This window comes from Calypte anna, chromosome 2, assembly GCF_003957555.1.
Source record: "Calypte anna isolate BGI_N300 chromosome 2, bCalAnn1_v1.p, whole genome shotgun sequence".
In the NCBI taxonomy this organism is placed as follows: domain Eukaryota; kingdom Metazoa; phylum Chordata; class Aves; order Apodiformes; family Trochilidae; genus Calypte; species Calypte anna.
Genome location: NC_044245.1, coordinates 39,960,829 through 39,977,660, shown reverse-complemented (window position 1 = coordinate 39,977,660; position 16,832 = coordinate 39,960,829). Strand labels below are relative to the sequence as shown.

At 35.8% G+C, this 16,832-nt stretch overlaps 1 protein-coding gene across 1 annotated transcript in view; it reads left to right on the top strand.

Moving 5' to 3' along the window:
* NEK10 (NIMA related kinase 10) overlaps positions 1–16,832 on the top strand; it is a 122,183-nt gene that overhangs the window by 28,048 nt on the left and 77,303 nt on the right. Inside the window, exons 22-24 of the mRNA XM_030444638.1 lie at positions 2,403–2,478; positions 12,604–12,733; positions 13,200–13,270. Coding sequence (XP_030300498.1) covers positions 2,403–2,478; positions 12,604–12,733; positions 13,200–13,270 — 277 coding nt within the window. The remainder of the gene's footprint in view (positions 1–2,402; positions 2,479–12,603; positions 12,734–13,199; positions 13,271–16,832) is intronic.

Below are 16,832 nucleotides of genomic sequence, written 5' to 3'. Positions count from 1 at the left end.
GCATTCACACAGATATGTTAATAGGTTAGGTTTAGCTTCTGAGGATGGGCCTACTCCTGTACTTAATGTCTGAATGCTTGGTGTACCAATGGATGTATTAACAAATTAAGTAAATCAAGAAGAATAGTTTCTTTAATAAATAGGATTTTGAATTTCAGGGGTGGCCTGCAAGATCATAACATAAGAATCACCAGATCAGATCAGAGGCATGCACAGGTCTCTCTCCATACTGAAAGCTGAGACTTGTGTGAAGTTCACAAGATGTTAAGCGAGTAACTCTCATAATTCCCTTCAAGCTTCTAGAAGACATGCTGCCATGGTGTGATGCTGTTTCAAGAAATTGCTAGGGATGAATTGTTGTACTGGGTCCTCATTAAACAAGCCTCAGTTCACAGCTGAAATAATGGATTCCAGTTATCAGGGGTCATCATATATTTGGTCATGTCTCCATGTAATAGAATGGGAGGCAGGCTTCTCACAGTTCTCTGAAATTATTTCTGTTGTTAGTTATTGTAGCAACTTCTGGCGTCAAACACCATAAAGAATCCTGGAGTATTAAAAGCTGTAGACTAATTTATAAGTTGCATACAGATGCGTAAATAAATTAAAAGAAGCAAGTTTACTAGTTCAACATTTGTCAGAGCCTTTTCATTCAATTCTGTTTTGCAGGCATGAAAAAGCTAAGAAAAAATATTATGTTTAATAAAAAGCTGAATGTCCTGTGCTTTTCATTATTTAGGTTTTGCAGCACCAGTTATATATAGGAGCTCCTTGCTGGTGTCAAGATGGTTTAGCAGAATATGGGAAAAAACTATTGCCAGCAAAATGGTCTTTTCCCTCTGTTTCTGAGGACCTGAACCCAAAAGGATAAGAATATATGTACTCCATTTGCCTGATTTTTTTCCCCCTCTCTTTTTTCTAGATAATTACTAATGTTGTTTTAAAATAGAATGCTTCTTCCAGAACAGAGATGTCCAGCTCTCCTCTTTCCTTTCGTAAACCTTTCAAGCACCAGGAACAAAATCTATTGATTCATGTAATGTCTTGATACTCTTAATAGAATATTATGTGAAGGATTCCAAAGGAGGGAATTTAGAATGATTCACCTTAATTCTGGGAACTATCAACACTGTCAAAACCTCTGGTCCTTTTGGGACTATTATTCTCTGGAGTGAACTGTCTGAGGACTGTCTTAACTCAAGGGCAAAAGGGAGGCCTCTCAGTGATTCTGTTAATTTAACATTCTCTCTACTTAGATTTTCCAAGCACGGCAGAGCTAGACCTTCTTTGAACATTTTGTTCAAAGAAAAAAGTTCTGTGGTCTGAGTAGCTAGATTCAACTTTATTGTCAAAAGCCCTTTCTGAATAAGAGATCTACTCCTTTTCAGATGCTTAAGGCTCACACTGAGCAAGGGCCAACAGAAACTATTTTTTCTTACCCATGTGTCTTCTGATCTGCAGCTTTTTTTGAGGAGCAGAAACATTCTGAACTACAATGTTCATGAACTATCTCACTTTAAAAATTGGAATAGGAATGCTATGAGCTCTGTCCAGGTAGAAAGGGAGACTTAAAATATTTTAAACAGTATTACCTACCATACCAGTCTTTCCAATTCTGAAGAACTACTACAATATGAAATTTATTAATTGACTTTAAAAAGTAGACTGATTTTTCTCTTGTTCTCTTTGTTTTCACGTAATATAGTGCAAATTATCTTAGCTGCATTGTTGCTTTATGGCAAAAGTACTGAATTGAAAAAATAAACTGTTTGCATGGAACTTAAATTAAAAGTATAATCTCTAAAGACAATTTTGTGGAAGACTACCTGATAATAGCACAAAAGACACTTATATTAGCATAATTGCATGATTATCTAAGTCTGCAGCTTTTGTCACAAGGTAAGGGTAAGATTCACCATTTACTAAATGCATTTTTGAAAATGAACAGTTCAAATATTTGACCCCTCCCTGCAATCTTTTGAAGTTAAATTTCTCAGAAAGTCCCACCCTTCCCAGCTATCATAATTTGAAAGAAAGGAAAAGAACTATTCTATTACATTATTTTTTTCCATTAATTTGGACATTAAATTACTGCTTATTAGATACTTACCACTTTTGTGACACTGATTGGAATGTGTTAATAGAAACCTGAAATTGTTCATGTGGTTTGGATTAAAGGCATCATAGGGTGCTTATAATATTTTATAACTGTTTTGCCTAAATAAAACTTAAGTTGTTGATTAATGTGATGACAGGAGAATAGTATGGTCCAGTAAAAGTGGAAAAAATCAAACCTAGACCCCTTGCCACCCTCTCCCAACTTTTCAGCTGTTGTGAACCAGCACGAATTGTCATGCAAAGAGGATGATTATTGTCATGTGAATATTTTTTCTTTATTGTAGCTGACTTCGGGCTTGCAAAGCAAAAGCAAGAAAACTGCAAACTTGCATCAGTAGTGGGAACCATTCTGTACTCGTGGTAAGTACTTCTGCCCTCAACATTCAGTCCAGTGACATCTTCATGGTTACTTTTTTGAAGCAGACAGGCATATGAAAATGGAGCAAGGAACAAGGTGTAAGTTACTCACCCACAGCTACTCTGCAGTAGTTGGTTGCTTGTCTGTTTTGTTGTTGCCAGCTCTTGCACGTATGTTACTGTGGGTTAAGCAAAAATGAAGTTAACTGCAGTAGTGTAGTAACTTACTCACCTACCTACATCCTTAAAGATAAAGAAATGTGTTTTCAAACTGTAAGAAGATATATGTAAACAATATACATTAATTGTAATGACTTTTAGTGAAATTGTAGCTTCAGTGTTCAGTTACATTGTATGTGTGGACAACATAGCTTCTGAAAAATATTTGAAATTGGTGCTAGTCGATTTGTTTTGGGTGAGTAGTCATTTGATTTTAATAATTGAACTGATTAAAAATGTTCCTGAAGTTTGAAATTTTCAAATATGGAAAATCATGACACATTGTTTGCAATTTAAACTTAGTAAATGCATAAATGGCTGCTCTTTTGCCTCTGATAACACAATGTTCAGTTTGCTGAGTGAGCTGCAGTTTCCCTTGGCATTCTGGCAAGCTGAAACAAGGAACGATATTGCATTAAATTGTGGTATCAATATAGCTACCTAAGTTCCTAGATTATTACTGACTGTGTTTTGTTTTCTCCAGAGCATGGAATAGAAAGTATTTCCTATCTGAAAGGTTTCCCTCTATATTTGTTAGCAGTGTATGCAACTCAGAGTATTATAGGCATATCGAACAAATGTAACTGTGGGTAGGACAGAGTATTGAATTTTGTGTTGTGTGGTGTTTAATTAACAAACATGCCAGTCAATTGAGGTTACGGTATTGCAAATGGAAGTGAGCAAATTTAATCTGGATAAAAATCTAAATTGTGGAATGGACAAGCTCATATTCCTCTAATAGCAGTTAATGTGTTCTGGGCCTGCCATTTAAGCTGAGAATTTATGTTGATTGAAATACCACCATCAGAAATCAGTTAAGGAATTGCTCATCTCTGCCTGTTCTTGATCTCACTCTTTGTTTGTACAACTATTGGTTAAGCTTTGCCTACCTAACTACTGATTTGTTATGGAAATATGTTCACTATATGTTAAGCTGAAGCCATCCATTGCATCCCTCCAGTCATCCAACCATGTTTCTCTTATGGCAAAAAAGTTATGGCTATCTTGCTGCAAAATGGCTTCCAGCTCCTCCTGTTGCCCATGCTGCCTACATTGGTGTAGATGCACTTGAACTGGACTATCAATTTCACCCCCAACACTGATGTGCCATGCTTAGGCTCATCTCTAGTAAGGGCCTTCCCCCTTTGAGCCTTGTTTAAAGCCTTCTTGATGAGCTCTGCCACCTCATGAGCTAGAATACTCTTCCCCCTTTGAGACAGCTGAACCCCATCTTGTCTCCAGCAGATGGGTATCATGTAAACCTCCACATGATCAAAAAGACCAAAACTCTGCCAATAACACCAGCCTCTGAGCCATGAGTTAATCAGGTGTGTTTTCCTTTTCCTTTCAGTATTATTTGCTGCCACTGAAGGGTCTGAGGGAAACACTACCTGTGTTCCTCATCCTTCAATCATGCCTGTGCCCTGAAGTCCCTTTTGATCACTTTTGGATTTCTCTCTGCAATGTCATCACTGCATAACCAACAGCAGGTAGCAATCAGAGTGAGGTACTGATGTACCAGACCAGGGACTTTCCTATTAATATTTCTAATGAATACAGAAAAACAGAAACAGAAACAGGAACAGAAGACGTGTGATGGATCTGGTCAGCATATTGGGCCCTCTGTTCCCTTCAGCAGGGAATTGCTTACAACATTTACCCTCCTTTTTTTCTTAACAGACAGGCTCATAATGTATGGAGCTGACTGACTCACTTTAGGCAACCCTCTGGCACTTTAGGCAACCCCCTGGGTTGACCTTAATCTACATCCTCATTTGCTTGTCCCTCAAGTTCCAGAACCCCCTATCTGTTGTTCAAGGGCAAATGGAAAGGTGAGGGAGGCTGGGAAGGGGATTCATCTTCCAGTCTTAACTAGGGACCTTTTTCTATTTCCCCCTTCTTTTAGGTCCCTTCCTTTTGCCTGGTGGCAATATTTCTTTTTCCTACCTCTTTGTTCAGTTATTTAGACATAGACATGAGCATAAAATGTCACTTACATGTTGCAGTCTCTCAGTAAGTGGTCTTTTGGGACATTACTTGTCAGTTCTACTCCAGAGGCAAAATCATGGAAGCAGTGATCCTTGCTTGTCTGCAGTCAGAAAAGAGAACAAGTACACAGTACTGATGTCTTTCTATTTAAAATGTATGTATGAGTAATATTTAAAACGACAGGCTAAAGTGTTAAAATTTTTCCAGTGTCATAATAATTTAAGAATGTAAAAAGGCTTTGCAAACATCTGAATGCAATGGATGCCACCTTCAAGGTACTTGGCTAGTACTGTGTGTGACAGTCTGCCTTTTGATATGGAAATCTGCTCACAAGGAACGAGGTGAACTGACTGGGTGTTTTAACACAAGTCATAAGTAGAAGTTAGAGCCTATAGACTTAATCACTGCTTAGACTAGATATTATTTTGTGTTTGATTTTTTCTTTTTTTTTTTGTATGATTTAAGTAGATATGAAGGGCTACAAAATAACCAAAATATTGGGAATGCAGATCTACAATGAGCAGCGATGTTAGTTCCTGCACAAAAAAACCCAACAACAACAACAAAAAAATCCCCCAAAAACCAAACCCAAAACAAACAAACAAACAAAAAAGGTAGAGAAAGAGCTGTGATGCTGCATTATGCATTGTCATTCTAGAGTGGCAGAAATGACTTTCTTCAAATTGACATGATAATCGTTCTGGGTGGGTTGAGATGCAACCCACCTTTTTTGGGCAGACAATATAGTACAGAAACAAAATAATCATTGTCAAAAGTAGTATCTGATGCTTATTATTTAAATTTGGCTATGTAACATTATGCAGATTGGTTCAGATAAAAACAAATCACTATATACTAAACATTTGGTTTGGGAGTTTACTGAAGCAACTTGCTAATGCAGTTTTAAAAAAGTAAAATAACAGCAGACACTATTTTATGTTTAAAAAGGGGCTTATACAGTTGAGCTTTGTAATTGTGAAGGTTTTAAATTCTACTTCGTACTAGCTTTTCTTCTAATATCATACTAATTAAATTCCTTTTAATTGGTTATGTCCTCGAATTTTAAAAATCCAGCAATGTGCGTGTTTAGAATACCAAACATATTAAATGGATGTGTTTACACTTAATACATTAAAAATTGAGGGAAAAACTGCTTCAGGGAATTGATAATGAATTCTGAAGTCTTTTTCCAGCTCATAAGTCACCAGAAACAATCTGCTCCAAGTTAGTGGTGAGTCTGTATTATCTTGCTGTCTTGAAGGCCTTTCCAAATGAGAGACAAGAATTTGAATATGGTTATAGAGCATAATATTTAATTTCCTGTATAGCTGCCATTTCTTTGTTTCACAAAAAGAATTATAACTTATGAAGGTGACATATTAACAGCAGCTGAGGAAATATAAGTAAAAGTTAGCCGAGTCAGGGTTACAGTATCTGTTTTTGTAATTGTAAATGTATACAGAAATTTTAGGAAAATTCTGGGGAATTAGGTAAATTTTGAGTTAGGGATGGAACAGAGAATCACATCATAATTTATTGAGAACTTGACTGATCTTGAAAAGGTGTTAAGAAACTGAAGAGGAGCGGATTCCTCAAGTGTGATAAAGAAGTAGGTAAGAATGTTCCACTTGGTGAATTCACTTGATCTTTCTGAAACCTAATTGTTTTAAAATATTGGAAAACTGATATGCAGAACAATGTTATGTAAGATTTGGCTTTCTGTACTGAAGTTGGTGTGTTTTCTGTCAGTGGTGTTTTGAGGAAACTCATTTTTATGGTAATTAGAGGTATTTTTTTACTTGTTTTATCTCTGTTGTGAAGGAGTAGGTATTCCTTGATTTAATTTCTGTTTAAGGACTTGGCAGTCTGCATACTGTGTTACATTACCCAGTTTCTTTTTCTAGTACTGATCACTTCTATTTATAGCCATTTATATCCTCATTCCTGCTCTTTAATCTTTGTCCAGTTGCCTATGTAGTCTTACCTTTTCAGCTGATTTTTTTGAGCTATCAATCAATAAATTGTTTAATGTTAAAAATACGTAATTAGTTATGCCTAGATTATGGCCCCATGCTTATGTTTCATCTACCTCGTGTTTCATGAGGGGTTTTGCAGGCATCTGGATCAAATAGCTTTGTTTAGATTCAGGTATTTAAAATTCTGCTAAAAAAAAAAGACAATTAGAAGGCAATTATATTTACGTCCTCTTCAGGTAAAATCTTCAGCTGTCAGCTTTTTTCCTTTTTTGATATTTAATGCATACTGAATGTGATTGCTAGACAGAAAAGCAGTTATTAGTTAATTATCCTGTATATCATGTTCCAGCAAATACAGATTTGCAGTTTGTCTAATTCATACCTTACTGGCAGAAACACATTTGTTAGCTACAAGTTTCTGTGTGTCTGGGGTTCATCTTGCTTATATGTGGCCACTTAAAAACTGGGCATCTTAGTCAAATCAAGCAGATAGATGACTGCTGAAAGCAATGAGAAGAATAGTCACTTCAGTAATGTATTTAGTTCCATCTATCTTAAATAGCTATTTTAGGATGAGACGAATCAACCACTCAATGTGCCTGTCTCTCTCCATTTGCTACAGAGGGAGCTGGAGCACCAGCTTAGCATAAATCTAGCTTATAAAATATTAACATTAGGTAAAATTAACACTTTGTATGAAATCAGTTATTCAAGATTTAGGTTTAGAGTAGTAGAATTGGATTTGCTACTACTTGTTACCTTCTTGAAGATACTTGCTTCTCCATATATCCCTTTCAATTTTAAATATTCATGTGATTTCTTGATGTACTTGGTTAGTTGGACAAAGGTCATTTGGACAAATGGAGATCATTCTGAAAGGCAGATGGCTGAATAAGCAAAATCCTTTACCACTGTTGAAGTGATCAGATTTCTGTTCAATAGCTAAAAAAACCCAAACCAAAACTTTTTATTTTCTAGAGCTGTTTGGATGGTTACAGGCTTAAGAAAGTCCCTCAAAACATTTTATAAGAAATCACAGTTATTCACTGGAAAGCATCTCTGGTTGGAAGGAGTCAATTCATAGGAGTATTTACCAGGTGCTAGCTCTTTACCACAATTTAAAGATACAATTTATTTACAGCGTTTCTGTTAAAACTGACTGCGTGGCAATAACATTGAAGGGAAAGTATATATTGCAAGTTTCAGAATCTGTTTTATGCTTTTTCTAGTTTTAGATTTTGTCTGGTCCTGTGATATGTTTGGAGAACGCATCATGAACTTAAATGCATTTTTCTTTTTTTAATCCTCCCAGAGGCTCTGTACATAATACCAAAATACTAAACTACTAATAAAACTTTGATTTATCCTTACAATTTACTCAGAGATGCATCTTATAATCTTAAAAATTCTAAAGTATAAAACCAGTTGAAACAGCCCTGCACATTTGAAGCTTACTTAGATAATTGTGTTTTCATTACATTGTGAAAGGTGATACTTCATTATATTCTTCAGTAATAATAAGACAATGGAAGGAAGAAGCAGCTTGCTATAAGCATCGCCTGGGCCAGCACAAGCATTTGCATAAATATATAATGATGAACTAGATTAGACAACTGACCTGGCTGAAAAATATTTTAAGTTAATTTTCAGGTGCATCAGGTCTTTGGACTGATGCATGGTGCAGCTGTAGAGGTCCTTGTGCTGGCACAGCAGAAGAGGCAGTGGTGGCAAAGAGCAACTGGGAGCAGCAGGGGAAAAAACAATGTTTTGGCTTGCAGTATTGTTCAAATTTGCAGCCTCAACAACTTACCAGATGTGACCCTGCTTTGGTCTTCATGGTTTCATGTTTGCTCTGAGTTTTGTTGGGAAGAAAAGTAGGTATGAAAAGTAGGTAGGGGTGACTTTGCATTTCAGGATCAGTAAGAGGACCTTGTGCTCTGAACATGCTTCTGCCTTGGATGTTTGATGATTTAGGTATTTATTTGGTTTTATTTAATACAGCAATAGGAGTAAAGAACAATAGAGTGAACTTTTAAAAAATGTAATTTGATTTGTATTAATATGTGACATGCATGGCTTAGAACTGAATTGACATCAGTCTTTCATGTGTTCTAGAGCACAATCTTATTATACTTTTAGAAGCCATAAAACTTAAAAAAAAAGTTAATATATTTGACATCTACAAGCAGTAATGTATAATGTTAGCAAACATGAAAACTTTAAGGTTTGTAAATTCAAAAACAACTAATCAGTTGTTGAATGTTAGCTGGATATCTGTCTTTGTTTTCACAACTGTAAATTAAAAGAACCAGCAGGTGGAGTATAAAACATCTGCCTCTATTTTAGAAAGAGTGACACTCAATATGTGCTGAAAGAGAGCTGTTATGTTAGAGATTTCTCTAAACTTGATCAACATAGTGTAGTGGAGAGCTTCACTGGCTTTATTATCGGGATCTTCTTAATATATGTTTTTCAGATTGGAGCAGACAACACAACTTCACAATTTGCAGTGAGAAGTGTCTTTCCCATCACAATAGGCCTTTTTTGTTTGGTTGGGGTTTTTTTGATGATTTATGTAAAAAAAGAAGGGAAGTATTATCATGTAGTCTACTGTATCCCACAGCTACTGGTGGCCTGTCCCTAACAGGCAATGCTTGTCCAAGTGGCCACCAAGTGACCATGGTTTTGTTTCTGTAGCTACTGATTTAGATGAATATAAAGAAACTCAGCTTCCCCTATCGTCTCCCTCCAAATTGAAGACTTCTTCCTTCATCCACTAATGCAAGCATGAGCTAAGCCAGTGAGGATAGGAGTTTTTCACATAGCTCTGTGATAGTGCTAATGTAGCAGGTTCAGATTGGGACAGTCTATTAGAAGTATTCTTAAATAAAAGTCATGACGAAGTAACATCAGTGACCAAAATTACAACTGAAAGCTTGATTGCAAAATCAAGGTCTTGTTGAGGTGATACATTGAAATGGCACTGTTTCACAAATAGCATAAATACTGACAAGATTTGGGCTTGATTTTTAAATTTTTTATATTTCATTTTAAATACTAACTAAAAATGTGGGGTTGTTTGTAAAACTATTCAGTATTTAAAATAGCTGCTTAACTTTGCAGAAGTAGCTCAGAAGAAAAACAGATAACTTTGGATTAGTCAAATTCAAGGCTCATTTTAAGACTGTTGGCATAAAAGACTTTGTTATTAAATATAAACCCAATGATGATATGTTGAGCAAGAGTGAACTTTGAGAAACAGTTATAAAACCATCTGTTCAAGGATGCCGAGAAGTATTCTGAGGATATGTTTCTGTGTCTTTCACAGAATCACAGAATGTTAGGGGTTGGATGGGACCTTGCCAGGGGAGGATCACCTAAAGTAGGTCACACAGGAAGACTTTTCTTCTAAATTCTTCATGTAGAAGCATATAGTCTTGCTTTTGCTATGGACATGTCTTCAGTGAAGTATTCTCCTATAGTTAACACAGTGCTGCTGAAGTAAGCTTTTTCAGCTTGAATATGTAATTTGGAAATGAGCAGTGATTTGCAGACCTAGAGGAGAACTGTAGTGATTATTTTCAATATGTTAGCTGCAAGAACTAAATAACTAATTATATAAGTATCTGCCATGTGTAAATACTCAAGACTGTGGATATCACGAAGATCATAAATTATAGCATCAGGACTGCTGCATTGTGGTAGCATGCTCAGTCCTTAGAGCAATGGAAATTAAATTCTTTACTAGCTTTTAATGTTTCTCACTCTCTCATTTTATTTTGATGCTGAATGCATTTGATGATGTAGACAACTCTTTGCTAAAAGTTTAATTAGTATCAGTGTTCTGTTTCAGCCAATTAAAATGTCTTAATCTAAGAATTAAAGGAAGAATCGTGCATTAGAACTAAACTTAAAAAAATAAAAAGTCATACCAGTTCTACACCCTTTAAATACTTTTCCATGTTTGTGACTAAGATTGATTTTGCAGGATTTTTATGGAATAAAATTCAGAGTCTGGTTGTACTCATTCTTTCTGGTCTTGACCAGACAGTGACAGTTTATACACAGTTGTCAACTGAATTAGACAAACCATATGTACTCCCACCACCCTCCTGCTTGTGGGTGGCAGTGTACAGGAACAGAACTGGGTACTTTCTCTGCTTGGCATCCCTCAACAGTGCAGATCCAAAAGATGAAACTTGACTGCAGAACTGTTTTACTAGGCAACAAGTACTGTACACCACCCACATTTCTAACCAGCAGATGGTGAGGCAAGCCTGTAGAATACAGTGAGGGTTTTCACTACATCTCTTGAAAGTAAATAAATAAAGTTTGAACATTCTATTATAAAAGATACATTACAGATTTAATTAGCCATGAAACAAAAAAGCCATGAAATGTATTTTATGTACATTCTTTATAAAAGAACAAGAAGTCTTTCAGCATGAAAAAGCAGACCAAACAACATATCAAGCTTGGTTCTTCCCTGCTGTGCATGAATACAAGATTGTGCAGGCCAGGTCTGGTTGCTTCTGTTTCTTTCTTGATTGCATTCATCTTAGGTACATAAGTTTGGCTTGAATAATCTGTTTGTGATTTTAATATTATTTAGTAATTTAAAAGAATTATTTATAATATTGTCTTTTTGTGCATGAAAAGTATCACTAAAATAAAGGTTGTAAAATTCAAGTAATTTTTCTGAATAGGAGCATGCTTAGAACTTTACTAAGACAGTATCTTTGCCTTTCCAAGTTCACTATCTATATGATAAGTTGCAATACTGAGATTTGCTTTAGTAGGTACATTTAAGACATATAATAGAAATTTCCACAAAGTCCTCTAATGAATTAGTGTTGGAGTGAGGAGCAAAAACTGTCTGGTTACAGAACAGTAACACATCCTGTATTCCCCTCTTTGGTTATGGTGTATCAGCAGCGACCATCAAGGAAAACTGCTAATTACATTTTGCCCAGGAATTTGTATCTTTCTTCATCAGTTTTCCCTAAAATGTGTGATCTCTCAGTCTCTCTCACTTCCCCACACCATGACCTCAGTTCTGACTTTCTGTTCTGTTAAGATCATTTAATTTCTTTGAGATAATGGTTTATTTATGGGACTTCATCCTATTTATTTAAAAAGATGTGTTTTCTGCACTTTGTACAAACCAGCAGCACACCTTCTAGCAATGTACTTTACCTTTACTTACTGCTAAGACTTGAAGTCCAGCATCATCATATCCCTAAAAATGCAAATTATCATCATCCAGGTTGATGAAAAACTTTGAGGAAATTAAGAGACAAAAGTGGGAGTCTGCTTTGTACTGAGTAAAAAAAAAAATTACTGCCTTCTTCTGTTTGCTTTAAATGGATTTTTAGAAAGGATTTTTTTTTATTGTCCTTTGGGAGGCAGTTGCATGTCTATGTGGCATCCATCCTCACATGAAATCCATTATAGTAGTTTTAAAAGGATGAAAATTATATAATAACTACATTTTATTTACTCACATTAATAGTGAAGTCATTTCCAGTAGCATTCCAAGTACAGGAATCTTATTCTTTCCAATATTCAAGTTGCAAGATGATGTGGAATATTTTTCTGTTCTCTAGTCCATTTTATTGCAATACCATAACTGCTAACAAGTTCTAAATGCTGACGTTCATTTGTATCCACTAAGTCCAAAGACATTACAACATGAAATGAGCAAAAAAGGACAAGTGAACAAAACAGAAACCACTGAAAAGCTATTAATTGTAATTACACTTGAAGAATTTGGCTGGTAAAGTAAACAAAGGCAACCTTTTGAATATAATTCTATGTGCTTTAAAAATACATTGCAGTGACTTAACTATTGGGAGTTTGTTTGCTTGTTTTTTTTTTTTTTAAATAAGCCTACTACTAGGTGAATTAATTAAATAGTTGTGGTTTGCATTGCATTTTTACTTAGCCCTGAAGTTGTGAAGAGTGAGCCATATGGAGAGAAGGCTGATGTCTGGGCTGCAGGATGCATCCTCTATCAGATGGCAACTCTGAACCCACCATTTTACAGCACCAATATGCTCTCCTTGGCAACTAAGGTATTTGGATTTGCTAGATCAACCTACCAGTTATTTCTCTGTGTGTTCACTACATCCCTGAGAATTTATGTTTAAGGTTATGGAAGCATAAACTGATCTCTGGTCGGATGTGAGAATGAGCACAAGTTTTTATCATTGTATGAACTGTTATCTTGCCATTCTAATTGCAAAAATGTCTTGTGAATGTTAGCATATTGTTACCTCTCAGACTAGCATATATTTGTCATTGCATTTGGTGATAGAAGACATATATATCCATTTTTAAATATTTGATTTTCTATAATTGTGTCTTATATCTTAGGATACTTTATTAGAAGTGACATTCTGCATTCTAAGTTGCTTTGCAAGTTAGAGCTGACAATGTAATGGCCATCTGATTGTTTCAAGGAGCAATACTTATCATATGGGATCTTCAGATAAATGATGTAATATTTTTTGTCAATTAATGGTGTTATTTATTTTGCAGATAGTCGGGGCTGTGTATGAACCTGTTCCAGAAGGACTGTACTCTGAAAAAGTGTCATTTGTCATTAAAAGGTAATTATTTATCCATCTTCATTTCAATATCCAACTGAAAAATGAATGTTTTGATTTGTATGTTTCCAGCAGTGGTAATGTGACAGTTTGCTGACACGAGCAACTGCCAGTGTTTGTCTCTGATTTAAATAAAAATGGAGGTATCTCCTTTCTCTGCTAATAATATATGCAGTATAGTCGCATAGGTGCAACTAGAAAACTCCTGCCAGTATAATCAGGACATTTATCCAGCGACTGTAAATTTTCTACTCAGTACTGAAGTTTAATAATACCAGTGCTCTAGTTAATTCCCTATACATAATTCCCCCCAGTGTTTATTTAGTGTAGTTTATGGTCAAAAAAGTAACACAGTTGCAGTATGTTTTTTATAGATCATATTTGACTGATAGAAATATGTTTCCAATACTTTCTAATGCTGTTAGCAGAATGTCAGAGGTAACAAAGCAAAGATAGCACAATAATAGAGGAAAAGATGAGCCTGTATTTGTTCCACTCACTCATCACACATTTTTCTTAGCAATAGATACTTCTTTCTGGTGATAATGTATGTGTAAGACAATATATAGAGAGTGAATTGGTGCACTTCTATGAGATTCAGCTCTCTTGATTTAGAAAAACTTCACTTAACTTTTTCTTTTTCAGTCAGGTGTTGTTGCATTCCATCTCTAAAAAGCACTTCACTGTAATGTTTTTATCCTATGTTTTATTTTGCAAAAAGTTTTCTGTTCTTTGAAGACCTTGAGGATGAAGGACAACAATGGAGAGGATAGGATCTCACTGAGCTAGTATTTTAGAGGTCCTGAAAATAATTTTAGTATTTTAAATATTTACCAATATTTGTAGTTTAATAACCAGCTTTATTAATTCATTTCTTGCTATTTAAGAGTAATATATTAAACCCAGATGCACCCAGAAAATATTTTCCAGTCACATCATATCAGTGTTGATATGTATTGCATTTCAGACATATCTTTATCAGTGACTTATGTGACCGTCTGGCCCTCTGTTTCTTCCTTTTTTTTGTTCCTGATATTTGAAAGTTTCTGAGGATTTTTCCAAGGCCATCTGTAGTGTAACGAGCCAACCAGGTGCCACTAATTGCCAGGGAGTGAGCATGAGCTTGTGTTAAGCCCACCTGTGCCCAATTAGGGTGGGCCCCCACTACGCATGAGCAGGACCAGGGGGCCAATAAAAGGTGAGGCCTGAGACACAGGCAGGGCTCACTCCTGAGCAAGCCAGCAGAGGGATCAGTTGCTCTCAGAGCAACAGCACCGATCCAGGCTAGTCAACCCTGTGGGCTATAGGCTCAGAGCACTGTTCATGAGTCTCTGCTGGAACACCTGGTTGGACCTTGAAGCGCTGTACCCTAAAAGAGGTCCGTCTTGCTACAGCCATCTATTGAGTTATTTATGATTATAGATAACATGGCTGTATTATACAGGTTCATTGAAAGTCCCATATTGCCATGAAACTGACTGCTATGGAGGCTAACTGGTTTAAATAGATGATTAAATAGCTATTTGCATGAAAATATTAAGTTTTCCTTCTGCTTATTTTAATAGCAGTGGGAAGCATAAGATGTTTTTTTTTAAAAATATTGAATCTCTCACTATGGGTTGATCCTTAAATGAAATTTTATGCTTATGCCTGAGATATTTAGAAAGAGTGAAGAACATTAAAGAGAAGCAATAATAACGAGATTTTACTTATAAAATAGATGAAAAAACATTAATAAAAGGAAGTTATTTCTGAATGACTGAAGCACAGTACATATTCAAGTGTGAAAAGAATGATTTATTGATAATGACTAGAAAACACATTGAAAGCTTTGTGTTGCAATTGTAAATTTGCATTTAGCGTTATAACTATAATTGGTTTCTTATTATGATTAAATTCAGTTTTATTGGATTAAGTTATTCAAGAAAGTTCTGGAATCATAACTGAGAAAGTCTTTCAACATCAATCTATTCAGGATTTAGTCATCAAGAAAACATTTATTTCCAGATGCATGGGAAATGGGTTTAGGACTTACCAGAAATCTTTTATAGCTCATATTCTTGGAATCATTGACCAATTTCAGTGGATTAAAATAAATATTAAAAATAATCAAATATTTATTAAGCATGAAAAACTTGTACCTGTTTAGAGGAAATATAACATTTTAAGTAAAATAGAGTAATGAAGTTATGGACATTCATGAGATGAATCAATGGATTTGAGCTAATTTAAACAAAAAATATAGTCAAGAATTCAACTACTTTTCAAAATTGTGCTTTATGTAGCAGTTACAGTTATTTGTAAAGTACTGGTTTAGAAATAATAAAAAAATTCTGTGACATTTTCTCTAAAGAAAGGTTTTGGATTGGGTTAAGTGTATCTGTATCATAGCTGGTCAAAATTACTCTGCAGGGAAATCAGTGAACTATCCAGAATTCATGAGCCTTTTGAGTACACTCTACATTCAGTCATTTAGGTCATTAATACTGAAATTAAACTGTACTGGCCCCATATCAATCCCTGGAGTATGAAGTCCACCAGCTGGACTTTGTACTGCTGATGATATCTCTGAGCCAGGAAGTTCAGCCAATTATCTACCTACCTCATGGTCTTGTGGATACCATGGGATATTCTGTCAAAGGCCTTGCTAAAATGAAGCTACCTACAGAATTCACTACTGTCCCCTTGTCCATAAAACCATCATAAAAAGCAATCAGGCTAGTCTAGATATAACTGCTGTTAGACCATTCTGGATGTTCTCGTCCTTTGTGTTCCTGGAAATAACTTCCGTGGGAATTTATTTGTTTTACCAATGACTGATGTGAAATCGACTGGCTTGTAGCCTCCTGGACCATTCTCTTGCTCTTCTTGCATTTAAGTATGATATCCAACTTTTTCAAGTCTACAGGAACCTCCCTCTGATACTTTCAGACATGATGGAACTGTAGCATTGACCAGCTGCATCAGCACCCTCAGACTCATCTTACCTGGTCCTGCAGGCTTGTGGATGTCCACTTGGCTTATGTGTTTCTCATTATGTTTTTTACTGTGTGGTAATGCTTCATGCTCACGGGTTCTACAGATAGCCTCAGAGATCTAGAACATTTAAGGCCACTGTTTCCCAGTGTAAATAAATGGAAGCAAAAAATTGATTGAATGCCCCAGGATTTACCATGTCCTTTGTCACTAGGTTGTACAGTGGCTTCACATTTTACTTGCTTTTGAAATTGTACTGCAAAAGGGCTTTCTTCTGTCTTTCTTCCTTCTTGTATATCCAGCTTCTTTTTCCTACACACGGGAGTGGGCTGTTCTTATGCTTTGGAGTGTCCCTGAAGACTAACAATGTCTCCCAAGCTTTTTCTTTCCCTCCCAGGGCAGTCTTCCATGAGATTTAATCAGGATGATCCCTAAACAGGCTGAATTCTGCTCTCCTGAAGTCCTCTGTTGTAACCATTCAGTCTCTTGATTGAAGTCTTTCTTACTTCTCTCAGGATTTTGAACACAGTTTCATGGCTGCTGTAGCCATGCTGCCCTCAGTCTTTACATCCCTGTCTGGTTCTTCCTT